The sequence below is a fragment of the Rana temporaria genome, chromosome 11, assembly GCF_905171775.1.
Source record: "Rana temporaria chromosome 11, aRanTem1.1, whole genome shotgun sequence".
In the NCBI taxonomy this organism is placed as follows: Eukaryota; Metazoa; Chordata; class Amphibia; order Anura; family Ranidae; genus Rana; species Rana temporaria.
This window is the reverse complement of record NC_053499.1, coordinates 114,391,164-114,406,409: the sequence shown is the minus strand read 5'-3', so window position 1 is coordinate 114,406,409 and position 15,246 is coordinate 114,391,164. Positions and strand designations below refer to the sequence as shown.

Here is a 15,246-nt window from a genome sequence, read left to right as displayed (position 1 = left end):
TTGCGGCTCATTTTTCAGGACGTCAATTTCCAAATCTTGTTTGAAAATGAGATTGAGCGTATGACCTGAGGCATGAGTGGGGCCTTGTATTAGTTGCTGCAGACCTAATCCTTCCAGATGGTCGATGCAGGCGTCGGCGACGGGGTCCAGCAAGGAGTTGGCCCAGAGGTTGACAAATAATTTCTGTCAACGATGTGAGAAGGTGCATTTTTGAACTTGGTGGTCTATAGCAAAGTAGCATATGGACCGTATCTTGGGGATTTGTTTGCAGCTGCAGAGTGAGGGTTTCCATGAATGGAAGAGAGTTTTGAAGGACTGGGTTGGTGATCGAGAGGTGAGTCTTGTGGATCACCGCCAGGCCCCCCCCTTTGCCCCACTTTGTTTTGCATAGTTTGCTGGCACCAATTCTGTTAGAATGGTGTTGCAGTCAGCTGTGAGCCAGCTTTCTGTGATGAAGAGGCAGTCTAGATCGTGTTGAAGGATGAAATCATAGACAAGAAGTCAGTGTTTTACTGCCGATCTTGTGTTGACCAAAGCGCATATTATACGTACCCCTGTGTTAAACTATGGGAGTCCTGGTTGTTTGTGCTGTGTCTGCAGCAGCCGAGAGCTGGGAGGACCCTGCCTGGCTGCTTTATCCTTGGGGAGAGCCGGCTCGTTTGAGAGCGTCCTGCTCGCACTGTCCCTGGGGTGAGCAGACTAAGGTGAGAGCGTCTGCTGCACCGCTGAATCTATATATCAAGAGTTCTGACTTTACTAGCTGCAAGCTTGTTATGGGTCAGTGATTGATAAAAATAATGAAAACTCCTGTCTTAACTCCTGTTTAAAACTCCTGTTTTTTAACTCAACCACTTTTGTTCAAAGAATCCACTTCTGTTCAGAAAATCCACAAGTGAGCCACCATCAGCTGGGAGCCACCCTTTCCATCTCCATTTACTTCTATCACTACTAACTGTCCTGTCACCTCACCATCATGCACATTCTCTCCTGTCCACTGCCCCTCCTCCAGTCTCACTGCCCCTCCTCCAGTCTCATTACCTCCCTCCTGTCCCACCGCCATACACTCCTCTCCTGCAAATACTACCCACCGCCATACACTTCTCTCCTGTACATACTACCCACTGCCATACACTCTGCACACCTCTCCTGTACATACTACTCACCACCATACACTCCGCACTTCTCTCCTGTACATACTACCCACCACAATACACGCCACACCCCTGGCGTAGTACTCACCACCATACACTCCGCACTCCTTTCCTGCAAATACTACCCACCAGCATACACTCCACACCCCTCTCCTGCACATACTACTCACCACCATACACTCCACACCCCTCTCCTGTACATACTACTCACCACCATACACTCTGCACTTCTCTCCTGCAAATACTACCCACTGCCATATACTCTGCAGTCCTCTCCTGCATATACCACCCACTGCCATACACTCCTCTCCTGTACATACTACCCACCGCTGTACATTGGGACACTCTGATGTAAGGGGGCTGCTGATGGGGCACTCTGATGTAAGGGGGCTGCTGATGGGGGCACTCTGATGTAAGGGGGCTGCTGATGGGGGCACTCTGATGTAAGGGGGCTGCTGATGGGGGCACTCTGATGTAAGGGGGCTGCTGATGGGGGCACTCTGATGTAAGGGGGCTGCTGATGGGGGCACTCTGATGTAAGGGGGCTGCTGATGGGGGCACTCTGATGTAAGGGGGCTGCTGATGGGGGCACTCTGATGTAAGGGGGCTGCTGATGGGGGCACTCTGATGTAAGGGGGCTGCTGATGGGGGCACTCTGATGTAAGGGGGCTGCTGATTGGACACTCTGATGTAAGGGGGCTGCTGATGGGGACACTCTGATGTAAGGGGGCTGCTGATGGGGACAATCATACAAAAAGGTATCAATTAAGTTGTTTGATGTCAATCAATCACTAAGACAATGACATATAGTCATGAAATCATAATAAATGGAATACATTGTCATTTCATTTGTGTCAATAATATATTGGCTCAGGTTGGCGGCAGCGCAGGCGCACATATATTTTATTCAGTAAGTGAATGCAATTATAATAATAATATATTTCATTCTATAAAATTAATTTTACATTACAATACCTTTTTTTTTAGTTTTTAATGGTTTATGTCTTGTCTTATGCCTCGTACACACGACCAGTTTTCCCGTCGGGAAAACTTCCATGACAGCTTTTGGCCATGAAAACTGCCCGTGTGTATGCTCCATGGCAGTTTTCCTGACGGGAAAACCGCTGGGAATCGCGGCAGGAAAAAAAGAGAGCCGGTTCTCTTTTTTTCCCCACCGGGATTCAAGGCGGTTTTTAACCCGGCAGTTTTCTTATGGCAAACACTGCGATGGAGCATACACACGGCCGTGATTCCCGGCCAGAGCTCTCACCGCAGTTTTCCAGACGGAAAAACCTCTGGTGTGTACAGGGGGAAAGTTACTGAGCAGGTTCTCGTTTTTTTTCCCCCTTTTTACCTCTGGGAATCCCGGTTGTGTGTACAGGGCTTTAGTGATCTTTTCACAAATACGGTGTAATTTTTTTTAAATAGCAGATAAAAATAAACATCTTTCTTCATTTTCTGACTGCTTGAATACATTTTTTGATGAAAAGTTGAAAACCACGGGCACTTGGGTACTAATCGTGATGCATCGCGGAATGGAATCGAATTGTGGACAGGATAATCGTAATCGAATTGAATCGTGAGACCAGTGAAGATGCGCACCCCTAATAGAAGAAGCCATAGAGCCCCTTCCAGCCTTGCAAATGTGGCCTGTGCATCCAAGTGGTAATGACCTCCGGTCATGAAAGGATTAAATAAAAGAGGAAGCAATTCAAATGTAAATATACCAAATTTTTATTGGGTGTTCTATGAAAGTATAATTATGGACCTAAACACATTTTTTTCCTTTTCCAACTATATATACTCTGATTAAACCAAGAGTCCTTTAGTAAAATCAATTGGCCAGAAGTGAAGATCTAGTGATCGTCTCGCCCATTCACTGACACACTTTTGACCAAGAGATTCCAAGCCTGCCCACCACGGCAAGGTAGACTCTTCTAGGGCAGGACCTACACTAAGCTACCCTACTGGATGCTAGTCATCCTTTTTCTAATGTTGGGTGTATGTTTGTAGTACGGCCTCATCCTATAATCTCTCCTTATTTGGTTGTGTGCGTGTGCATCTGTCTAAAGCATGGAGCGGTCAGTTTATGTACATCTGGACGTCCTCTGTTTGTGTAGGTCAGTGCATGCCAGTCATTGTATGTTGTCCAGTGTGTGTCAGTAAATAAATGTTTGTCCTGTTTTTATCTGGGCATGTGAGTGAGTGAGTAAGTTACTAACTTGTATAGCCCTGACAAATGCGAACCGAATCGCCTCAAGGCGCTTGTATCCAGAGTCGTGCTGATTCTTAAGAAGAGATGGGTCTTTAGTTTTTTTCCTAAAAGCCTGATGGTTTTCTTCCATGCGAATGGTCGTGGGTAGAGCATTCCAAAGCCGAGGTCCTTGGACTGAAAATCTACGTTCTCCCTTAGATTTGTAGCGGGCTGTGGGGATTTCAAGAAGGTTTTGGTTAGTTGATCGGAGCACCCGATTGGTGACGTAGGATTTAATTCTCTCGTTTAAGTATTGCAGAGCGCTTCCTTGTGCGCATTTGGGAGTGAGGCAGAGTGTCTTGAATGTGATCCGATCCTTTACGGCTAGCCAGTGGAGGGACCTCAAGACCGGGGCGATAGATTTCCACGTTTTTTTACCTGTTACCAGTCTGGCTGCCGTGTTCTGGATGACTTGTAGACGCGAAATCTGGTATTTGGGTAGTCCTAAGTAGAGGGAGTTTGCATAGTCGAGTCGGGAATTGATGATTGTACCAACCACTACTGCTTTATCCTCTTCCGGGATGAAGGGGATGAGTCTACGTAGCATGCGGAGAAGGTGGCCAAACTCATCTTGCCTTCTGGTAAAAAAAAAACGATTTGAGGATGAAGGAATCGCATGCTCTGTCCCATACCTCCCAACTTTTCAAAATGCAACCGCGGGACATTCATTCAATTTATTTTTCCATGCCATTAAAGTTGTTGAGGGGGGATGGGTTTTCGGTTCAACCGTCCCCACACCCCCCCCCCCTATTTTTACCGGGGCACGTAGCCAAACTCATCTTGCCTTCGGTCAAAAATTTCGGTCCTCCCGATTTGAGGATGAAGGAATTGCATGCTCTGTCCATTTGTGCCCTCCTACCCCCTTACTGTGCTCTCCTAACCCCCTGTTCTGTGACCTCCTAAAAAATGGTATTGGTGCATCCCTAACTGAATGTAAACAAAAGAATTGCCAGCAATAAAATTTGAAGATATATCAGCATGGGGTTCCCCCCAATCCATACTATGCCCATCAGGTCTGGTATGGATTCGAAGGAGAACCTCACGCCAAAATGTAAAAAATAATTATGTGGGTTCCACCAAAATGAATACCAGAGATTTATCAAAGCATGCAACCTGGCAGGCTAGGAAAGGGAGGGGCGAGCGAGCGCCCAGTCCCCCACCCCCAACCATACCAGGCCACATGTCCTCAACATGGAGGGTGCTTTGGGGTAGAGGGGCTCCCCTCCCCCTCCCCCAAAGCACCTTGTCCCCATGTTGATGCGGACAAGGCACTCTGGGGGAGGGGAGCCCCCTACTCCAAAGCACCCCCCCATGTTGAGGGCATGTGGCCTGGTATGGTTCAGGAGGTAGGCGGGAAAGGACGCTCACTCGTCCCCCTCCCCCCCTTTCCTGGACTACCAGGCTGCATACTCGGATAAAGGTCGGATTTTGGACCCCCAAACCATTATTTTAATTTTTATTTTGGCGTGTGGTTCCCCTTAAAATCCATACCAGACCTGATGGACATAGTATGGATTGGGGGGAACCCCATGCTGATTTATCTTAAAATTGTATTGCTGGCAATTCTTTGGTTTTCATTCAGATGTCAGCGGGAAACCTGCCGACAGCTGATGAGTCATTAGTTGTTAGGACACACAGGTCCCAGAAGACAGCAGGGACCAGTGACATCGCTCAGCACGAGTCGCGCATGCACAGCAGGGAACCAGCAAATGAAGCCGCTTCCCTTTCCGAAGATGGCGGCGGCATCCGACATTGCGGGCGCCCTGGACAGGTAAGTGTCCTTATTTTTAAAAAGTCAGCAGCTGCAGTATTTGTGGCTGCTGACTTTAAAAAAAATTTGGCGGGCATCCGCTTTAGTCTTGGTCTTCTTCCCTCACTTATTTTTTAGTTCTTTCATCTCTGCAAATTCCTCTTGCAAGTTCTTCTTGCTCACTGCGAGTTCTTTTTTCACTGGCAGTTCTTTTTTTTTTGTCTGTGCAGATTTCTCTTGCATCTTTGAACTGCGAGTTCTTGTTCCCTTACCACACCTTTTTTTAGTCGCTGATAGTTGTTCTTTCGTCACTGCGAGTTCTCCTTCCATGGCTGTGACTTTTTCTTCCATCTCCATGAGTGTTTCTAGATGATTTTTTTGTAGGCCTGACAATCTTTCTTTTGTCTCTGTAAGTTTTTTTTCCTTCACTGCCAGTTCATTTTTAGTTTCTGACAGTTCTCCTTGCGTCTCTGCAAGTTTTTCCCTCACTGACAGTTCTCCTTGTGTCTCTGCAAGTTTTTCTTGCATCTTTGCAAGTTGTTCTTCCCTCACTGGTTCCAGGTGGGTTTGGTCCTCCCTGACCGCCTCGGTATCAGCGGTCTCAGTGGAAGTGACTGGAGGGGTCTCCCATTGTGGTTGTTCGTCAACAGGGCCGCTGAAAAGCCAGGACAGCCAGCCCTGTTCTTCCCTAACTGTGAGTTGTTCTTTCCTCACTGCAAGTTCTTGAATCTCTGCAAATTTTTCTTGCATCTTTGAAAGTCGTTCTTCCCACACTGCGAGTTGTTCTTCCCTAATTGCAAGTTGTTTTTCCCTAACCGCGAGTTGTTCTTCTTTCCTCACTGTCAGTTCTTGCGTCTCTGCAAATTTTTCTTGCGTCTTTGCAAGTTGTTGTTCCCTAACTGCGAGTTCTTCTTTGCTCGCTGCGAGTCTTTGCGTCTCTGCAAGTTTTTCTTGCATCTTTGCAAGTTGTTCTTCCCTCGCTGCGAGTTGTTCTTTTTTCCTCACTGCGAGTTCTTGCACCTCTGCAAGTTTTTGTTTAGTAACTGAGAGTTCTTCTTCCATCGCTGAAACTTCTTCCGTCAATGTGTGTCTTTTTTCCTTTATTATGCACACTTCAGTCAGCTGTGTTTGCGTTTTGTTCTCAGTGATTCCTTTTTCCACATCTCTGCTTTGCTCCATCATGATGCGTCTTTTCTTGCAGTAACAAATTCTGTGGAGATAAAGAAAGAAATGTTATAAAAATGTTTCCATAAACCAGCAGAAATTTTCAGAATTAATAGCTGATGCCACTTAAATCTGTGTTTGATCGAAAACAAATAGTCACACGCCATCACCCCATTTGTTACTGTTACCAGCAGCCTCCGTTCATTCACCCCTCCCCCATAGAACAAAATGTTATGCCCCGTACACACAATCAAATTTTCCGACGGAATTCCCCTCAAGCTTGGCTTGAATACACACGGTCACACAAGTTTTGACTGTCAAGAACATGGCGACGTACAACACTACGATGAGCCGATAAAAGTAAGTTCAATGCTTCCGAGCATGCGTCAAATTGTTTCCGAGCATGCGTCAGAATTTTGCACGTCGGAATTGCCACAGACGATCTGAATTTTTCCGTCGAAAAGATAGAGAACCTGCTCTCAATCTTTTGCTGGCGGAAATTCCACCAGCAAAAGTCCGAAAGAACATACACGTGGTCGGAATTTCCGACCAAAAGCTCACATCGGACTTTTGCTGGCGGAAAATCCGATCATGTGTATGGGGCATAAGAGGTGCATTATGACCAGTGAGGGGCTTGTGCTGCTAAACCCCGGAAAATAAGTACAGAAAACACACCGCTTCGGTCTGATCAACTGCTCGCCTATAGGAAAAGTGGTAAATATTGGGAGGGGGAGGGCTCATACAGTGGGTGATAGCATGAAGTGTAATGGAGAAAACCTATGAAGAATTTGCAATAACTTACATAACTATCGAAATGATGACGATGACTACTAGAAGACCGACTCCAGCTAAGATGAATGCTAATGGAAGGTAGCCATTTCTCTTCAGTTGATAGAAGGTCTTGGTGATAAGTTCAACACCTAAATCGATGAATACTAATCCTGTATCATAAGTACTGGTCTCTGTTGTTGTTGTTGTCATTGTCATTGTTGGAGACATCATGGGGACCTCCTCAGTGGAAGTGACTGAAGGGGTCTCTCTCTGTATCTCCACATTGCTTTGGTCCTCGCTGACCGTCTCGGTATAGGCGGTTTCAGTGGAAATTACTGGAGGGGTCTCCGTCTGTATTTGCAGGTTGCTTTGGTCCTCCCTGACCGTCTCGGTATCAGCGGTCTCAGGGGAAGTGACTGGAGGGGTCTCCCATTGTGGTTCTTGGTGTCTTTGGTCCTCCCTGACCGTCTCTGTATCAGCGGTCTCAGGGGAAGTGACTGGAGGGGTCTCCCATTGTGGTTCTTGGTGGCTTTGGTCCTCCCTGACCGTCTCGGTATCAGCGGTCTCAGGGGAAGTGACTGGAGGGGTCTCCCATTGTGTTTCCTGGTTGCTTTGGTCCTCCCTGACCGGCTCAGTATCAGCGGTCTCAGAGGAAGCGTATGAAGGGGTCCCCCTTTGTGTTTCCAGGTTTCTTTGTTGCTTCCTGACCGTCTTGGTATTAGCGGTCTCAGTGGAAGCGACTGAAGGAATCTTCCATTGTGTTTTCAGGTTTGTTTGGTGCTTCTTGAATGTCTCGGTATCAGCGGTCTCTGTGGACGTGGGATCTGATGAAATAAAAACAAAGGAAATTAATTTAATTGTCCAAATAATGAGCTATAATGTTCAACAAACCAGTTTACATTCATGACTATAAATCCATTCCAAATGTCCCTCTGCCCCCATCAAAACTGTCCCCAGCAAACTGCTCCTATCAAATTTGCCCCTATTAAACTGCCCAATCAAAATGTTCCCAATCATATTCCTCTACTGTAAATAAGTGTGTGTGTCCCCTCCCCCGGGCTCTGTATGTAATCAGAGCTGAGATTCTCCAGCCCCCCATCGCCCATCACTGTGAATAAGAAGTTTTGTGTAACAATGGCAACAAAAGCCTGGCTGCCCTTTTCAAACATGGTGCCGGATGTGCATCGCGTCATTTCTGGTTCACAGAAAAAAAACGCGGCGCCCCATTGATGACACACATGATCTCCCAGGAGGCATTGCAAACCGGAAATGATGGCGAGAGGAGGAGGAGGAGGAAGGGAAAAAACAAAAATACTCAATTTACACAGAAAGTGCTGGAAAAAAAAGTATCCAATTTGTTTCCAGTGCACAGATTAGTGAGGGGTGAGGAGGAGGAGGAGTTATAAAAGTGGGTGGAGCTCTGCTTTAAATGTAATATCATTGTATAGTGTGAGAAGTGATGATGAGATACAATACATCACATTGTAATCACCAGATGTCTCCTGTGTGGGGGGATTTCTGGGTATAAGATTTCGTATTGTGTGGGGAAAAAACTGGCAGGGAAAGGGTTAAACAAATTACCCAGAAGCCCACAAGTCCCTCTGAGCTGGACCTGCCCAGCCTGGTCCTGGTCCCACCCCCACAGTAGACCCCCCCATGGTAGATCCCCACCACAGTAGACCCCCCCGTAGAATGAACAATAAACCAAAAGCTGTAACACTCACCAGTCACATGAATGATGACCACCTTGAATGGCTGATACGGGACGTTGTCCATGATGAATCTGCCCTCGTAGGTTCCGCTGTCTCTATACCGGATCGTGTCGATGATAATAGAACAATCCACATAATCCTTCTGCAGGTTTTTCACATCTTCGTACATTAGAGGGGTGTAGAGACCTCCTGCGTCCGGAGTCATTCCCCACTCCAACTTAACACTGCTTGCACCAGATAGAAGATCGGTGCGGACCTTACACGGGATCGCTACATTAGAGCCAACTGTAGCATCCATACGGGTGTACGCTGGCCGGGCGTGAGAATATTCTACACCCAGAGCCAGAAGAAGGCAGAAAACGGCAAGCGTTTTCCAAAGGCTCATTTTTCCAAAATTTGTCACGAAAAGATATATAGAAATGTGACAAGGAAATGAATATATTATTATTATTATTCGCTTATCTAATCAGATAGAGCTGAATAAATCGCTTCTAAATCGAATGAGAATTCTCAGAGCAGTCAGAACACTTCTGATCTTCTCAGAGTCTTGATCTCAAATGACAGATCCTCTCTGCGAGTTCTTTATAAAGGCTCAGATGATGATGTCACAAAGTCACAGACAGTGGCAGATATGTCACCATGGCAACAACAGCCGTTACACAACACAGCTCAGATAGGTCGCCATGGCAACAGAACATTCCAGCTCACTTGACCTAACTGTCACTTTGTTTATTAACCCCTTAGTGACTGAATCAGTGTATGTGTGTGTATATATATATATTCTCCAGGAGGTAAAAAAATATATATATAATTTACAAATATATATATATATATATATATATATATATATATATATATATATATATATATATATATATATATATACACATTATATATTATTTACATTTTTTTTACCTCCTGGAGATAGAGATATATATCTACAGGAGGTAAAAAAAAAAAAAAAAAAAATATATATATATATATATATATATATATATATATATATATATATATATAATATGATATTTTTTTTTACCTCCTGAAGATAGATAGCTATCGATCTATCTTCAGGAGGTAAATAAATATATTATTATTATTTTTTTTACCTTCTGGAGATATAGATAGATAGATAGATAGATAGGTGTATTATATGGATATATGGGGGGTGTATCATATGTATATATGGGGGGGGGGTGTATTATATGTATATATGGGGGGTGTATTATATGTATATATGGGGGGGGGGTGTATTATATGTGTATATATATATATATATATATATATATATGGGGGGGGTGTATTATATGGATATATGGGGGGTGTATTATATGTATATATGGGGGGGGAGGGGTGTATTATATGTATATATGGGGGGGGGGGTGTATTATATGTATATATGGGGGGTGTATTATATGTATATATATGGGGGGGGGTGTATTATATGTATATATGGGGGGTGTATTATATGTATATATGGGGGGGGAGGGGTGTATTATATGTATATATGGGGGGGGGTATTATATGTATATATGGGGGGGGTGTATTATATGTATATATGGGGGGTGTATTATATGTATATATATATAGGGGGGTGTATTATATGTATATATATATATAGGGGGGTGTATTATATGTATATATGGGGGGGGGAGGGGTGTATTATATGTATATATGGGGGGTGTATTATATGTATATATGAGGGGGTGTATTATATGTATATATATGGGGGGTGTATTATATGGATATATGGGGGGTGTATTATATGTATATATGGGGGGGGGAGGGGTGTATTATATGTATATATATGGGGGGGGAGTATTATATGTATATATTTGGGGGGGAGTACTATATGTATATTTGGGGGGGGTGTATTATATGTATATATATATGGGGGGGGGGAGTATTATATGTATATATATATGGGGGGTGTATTATATGTATATATATGGGGGGTGTATTATATGTATATATATGGGGGGTGTATTATATGGATATATGGGGGGGTGTATTATATGGATATATGGGGGGGGGTGTATTATATGTATATATATGGGGGGGTGTATTATATGTATATATGGGGGGTGTTTTATATGTATATATGGGGGGGTTGTATTATATGTATATATGGGGGGGGTGTATTATATGTATATATGGGGGGTGTATTATATGTATATATGGGGGGGGGGTGTATTATATGTATGTAGCACCCTCTTCTATAGGTAGAGTTGATACCTTTTCTTCAAGTTAATCCCGAAAACTTTAGCGGCGCACAACAATTATTATTATAGAATAAGCTATACATAGATTTTGCAATTAAATAACATTTCTAATCATATGAAGTTAATAACAAGAGTTCCTCTTTACATCTAAATCCCCGGAGTTCCCTTACACTGTAAGGGGGGACTCTACAGACTCTGATAAGGGAGAACTCTGGGGACTCTGACATAAGGGATGCTCTGAGAACCCTGATTTACCTTAGTGTACTCACTCAGAGACAGAAGAGGTAAGTGGGAGTCTTCAGTCACAGACAGGGATGGATGGTGAGCTCACTCACCCCTTGGCAGTCAGTACCTCTCATCCAGATGTATCTGAAGCTGCTGGACTTCAAATTTCCGGCCCCCACTTTACTTTTCTGAGGCACAGCACTGGGGATTGGAAGGTGGGCAGACACAGAGGGGTAGGGGCAGGAGGAAGAGGAACAGATCGAGCCCTCTCTCCTCTCCTGTCTGTATGTGGGGGGGTTGTTAGTGTTGGCTTTAGGCAGTGTGAAAGAGAGTGTTACAGACACTCTCAGGTTAGACAACTGCAGCCATCAACCCTGCTGGGAAGCCATAGTCTAGTCTGAATAATGTGTCCGGGTTTCAGGCAGTTTGAAACCCGGACACATGATTCCAAAACCGAACTGTCCGGGTGAATCCTGGACAGGTGGCAACCCTAACCATAGGTAGGTGCTAGATGTGTAGTGTTTGAGGCTCTGTCGTGCAGGTAAATTTAGGCAGGCCTGTGCTGAAAGCTATGCCTGTTTGTTTTTGATCTGTTGGCAGGGAGTGGTTAGTGTATGTAGCAGTGGGTGTGACTTATATGTATAATTAGGGGGTATGAGGGGTGTATTATATGTATATATATATATATATAGGGCAGGGGTTGACAAATTTGCTTGGAATCTAGGAGCCAGCTAAAAAAGTTAGGAGCCAGAAAACGCGCCCCGTCGCGACGAGCTTGCGCGCAGAAGCGAACACATATATGAGCAGCGACCGCATATGTAAACGGTGTTCAAACCACACATGTAAGGTATCGCCGCGATTGGTGGAGCGAGAGCAATAATTCTAGCCCTAGACCTCCTCTAACTCAAAACATGCAACCTGTAGATTTTTTTAAACGTCGCCTATGGAGATTTTAAAGGGTAAAAGTTTGACGCCATTCCACGAGCGGACGTAATTTTGAAGCGTGACATGTTCGGTATCAATTTACTCTACGTAACAATATCTTTCATAATATAAAAAAAAATGGGGATAATTTTACTGTTGTCTTATTTTTTAATTAAAAAAAGTGTAATTTTTTCCCCAAAAAAGTGCGCTTGCAAGACCGCTGCGCAAATACGGCATGACAGAAAGTATTGCAACAATCGCCATTTTATTCTCTAGGGTGTTAGGATAAAAAATATATATAATGTTTGGGGGTTCTAGCTAGAGGGAAGAAGATGGCAGTGAAAATATTGAAAAATTACATTAGAATTGCTGTTTAACTTGTAATGCTTAACTTGTAATACCAACGGCCACCACCAGATGGCGCCAGCTTACACATCTGGTGGTAATAACTTGTAATACCAACGGCTCACCACCAGATGGTGCCAGCTCACCAAAAAAAAAAAAAAAAATTTTTTTTTTTTTTGCCCCCCCTTCCAAGCCAAGTCGCCAGGACCCTATTTCTAGTCGCCATGGCGACCTGGCGCCCGGGATTTGTCGACCCCTGAATTAAGCAGGTAATGGAGTCAATTCTAAGTGTGGTATTTGCATTTGGAATGCATTGCTGTGAACCTAGATCATGTGTTCCAAGGAGCTGTCCATGCAAGTGAAACAGGTCCTTGTAAGGCTTCAAAAACTAAGCAAATCCATCAGAGATGGCAGCAACATCAGGAGTGGCCAAAGCAACAGGTTTGTACATTCTTCGGAAAGAACGCACTGGTGAGCTCCGCAACATAAAAAGGCCTGGATGTCCACGGAAGACAACAGTGGTGGATGATCGCAGGATCCTCTCTATGGTAAAGAAAACCCATTTACAACATCCAGACAAGTGAAGGACACTCTCTCCAGGAGGTGGGCGTATCATTGCCAAAGTCTACAATCAAGAGAAGACTTTACAAGAGAAAATACAGAGGCCCAGATTCAAGAAGCACTTGCGCGGGAGCAAGTGTGATTTGCACCGCGCAAGTACTGATTTGCTCCCAGGCAAATTTGCGGCTGATTCTGTAAACCAGTTAAGCCTGAAATTCTGACTTTTTCCCACGCACGCAGCCTCGCTGCTCCGGCGCAATTATTGCGCAATTTTGCGCGGGGTGTAACTTGCGCCTTCATGGAATTCCCTCAGCGAATATGCAAATTAGGTACTGCCGATGATTCAGAAACATGCGCGTGTGATGCGCATCTTGCGCTGGAAGCACGCAAGCTTTTTTCCCCGGGCAAACTTGCTCCTGCTAAAAGCAGGGGCAAGTTAGCAAAAGATGGCCAAATGTCATCTGCAGGAGCGCGCAACTTCAGCAGCACCTAGTCAGACGAGCTGAACAAGCAGAGCACCCACATTTTCGGGACCTCACATCTGTGCAACAACATGCCAGGGGCAGCTATGGTTCTTGATATTTTATTGACTGAGCCGACTCGTAGGAGGGCACGGGAGAGGATTTACAGAGGGCGCTACAACCTTTTTGAGATGAGTGATAATGAGGTGTATCGCATGTTTTGCTTCAGCCCTGAAGTCATCCTTGAGTTGGTAACAATCCTGCAGGATGACATCAGCAGCCCGACCCATCGGGGACAGGCAGTGCAGCCACTGGTGAAGGTTGTGGCAACCCTTCATTTTTTGGCAAGTGGCTCATTTCAGCGCACAGGTGGAGTGGTGGCGGGGATGTCCCAATCCAGCATGAGCAGGTGTGTGCACCAAGTGATCCCTGCAATACTCAGACGCATGGGCACACAATTTATCAAACCAACCATGGCTGACCTGCGGCAGAAGGCAATCAGTGATTTTTATGAAATAGCCAGATTCCCACGCACTGTGGGTGCACTAGATTGTACCCATGTGGCACTACGCCCCCCCTGGCTCCTCGAGCATATCTACTGCAACAGGAAGCATTGGCATTCGATAAATGTGCAGGTGATTGTGGATGCACATGGCCTCATATGGCATGTCCGTGCCAAACACCCAGGGTCAAGCCATGACAGTTTTATTTCCTGACACAGCCCCATCCCAACCGAGTTTGACCAGAACATGTATGGAGACAGCTGGCTGATTGGTGAGTGACATGGGTGTCAGGTATGACTGCCCCCCCCCCATGATGCAGACATCACAAGGGGCACATGCACGACTAACATCCTCCTGTCTTTTCCCTTCCAGGTGACTCTGCATATGCCCTGGGACCTCACATGATGACCCCATTTCGTAACCCTCAAACACCAGGAGAGGAAAGATTTAACGAAGCCCATGCACGTACACGTGCGGTGGTGGAGCGCACATTTGGCATCCTTAAATCTCGATTCAGATGTCTGGATAAATCAGGGGGGACCCTGTTGTATTCACCCAACTTTGTGTGCCAAATCGTCGGGGCATGTTGTATTCTCCACAATTTTGCTGAGAGAAGGGGCATGCACATTGAGCTACGCAATGACCTTACCCCCGAACCATGCACCCCCCCCCCCAATAAACACTACCGGAGGGAAGAGCAATCCAGAATGGTCTTGTGGAACGTCTCTTTGCACATTAAACACACCCTGATCTTGTCACAAGTATAATGCATGTATGCACACCACTGTAGTCCCTAGCACACACACGACACATGCACCCCAAATTGGATTAGACCCAACAATACCCCATGGTATTAGGGAGCAGCAACGCCGCGTCAAGGCTCCAATTATGTTGCTGTCCATTCATACACCTTTCACATGGCAGAGGGTGACACCCCTTTTCCAGCAGGAGTGCCACCCCCCCCCCCATTCACACACCAGTCACACTGTAGTATACACTCCTCACCGTGTGTAGGGACTACAAATAAATATAAAAGCTCATATTCTGAGCATATATAAAAAAAAAAAAAAACTCATATTCTGAGCATATAATAATTGTACAAATTATATCATTTTTTTGATTTCTTCTTTGGGCCAAGGGTGCCCCGGCTCTGGCTCCTCAATCTCCGTGGTGCGGAGGAGGCATGGGGTGGGGATGGAGGGAGGG

General features: G+C 45.2%; 1 protein-coding gene across 1 annotated transcript; it reads right to left on the bottom strand.

The window, feature by feature from the left end:
• Window positions 1-5,278: 5,278 nt before the first annotated feature.
• LOC120916820 (early endosome antigen 1-like) lies at window positions 5,279-8,354 on the bottom strand. The gene is made up of 2 exons (XM_040327762.1): window positions 7,122-8,354; window positions 5,279-6,365 (listed from the first exon to the last, which is right to left on the bottom strand). The coding sequence occupies exons 1-2, from the start codon at window positions 7,319-7,321 to the stop codon at window positions 5,279-5,281; spliced, it is 1,287 nt and encodes a 428-aa protein (XP_040183696.1). The 5' UTR covers window positions 7,322-8,354.
• Window positions 8,355-15,246: the final 6,892 nt, after the last annotated feature.

What these genes read in the sequence shown, in the direction of transcription:
- LOC120916820 (XM_040327762.1), bottom strand. Translation starts at nt 7,321, where the DNA reads ATGATGTCTCCAACAATGACAATGACAACAACAACAACAGAGACCAGT. An exon ending in GTCATCATTTCGATAGTTAT is followed by an intron (nt 6,366 to 7,121) that starts GTAAGTTATTGC and finishes TTATCTCCACAG; the next exon opens with AATTTGTTACTGCAAGAAAA.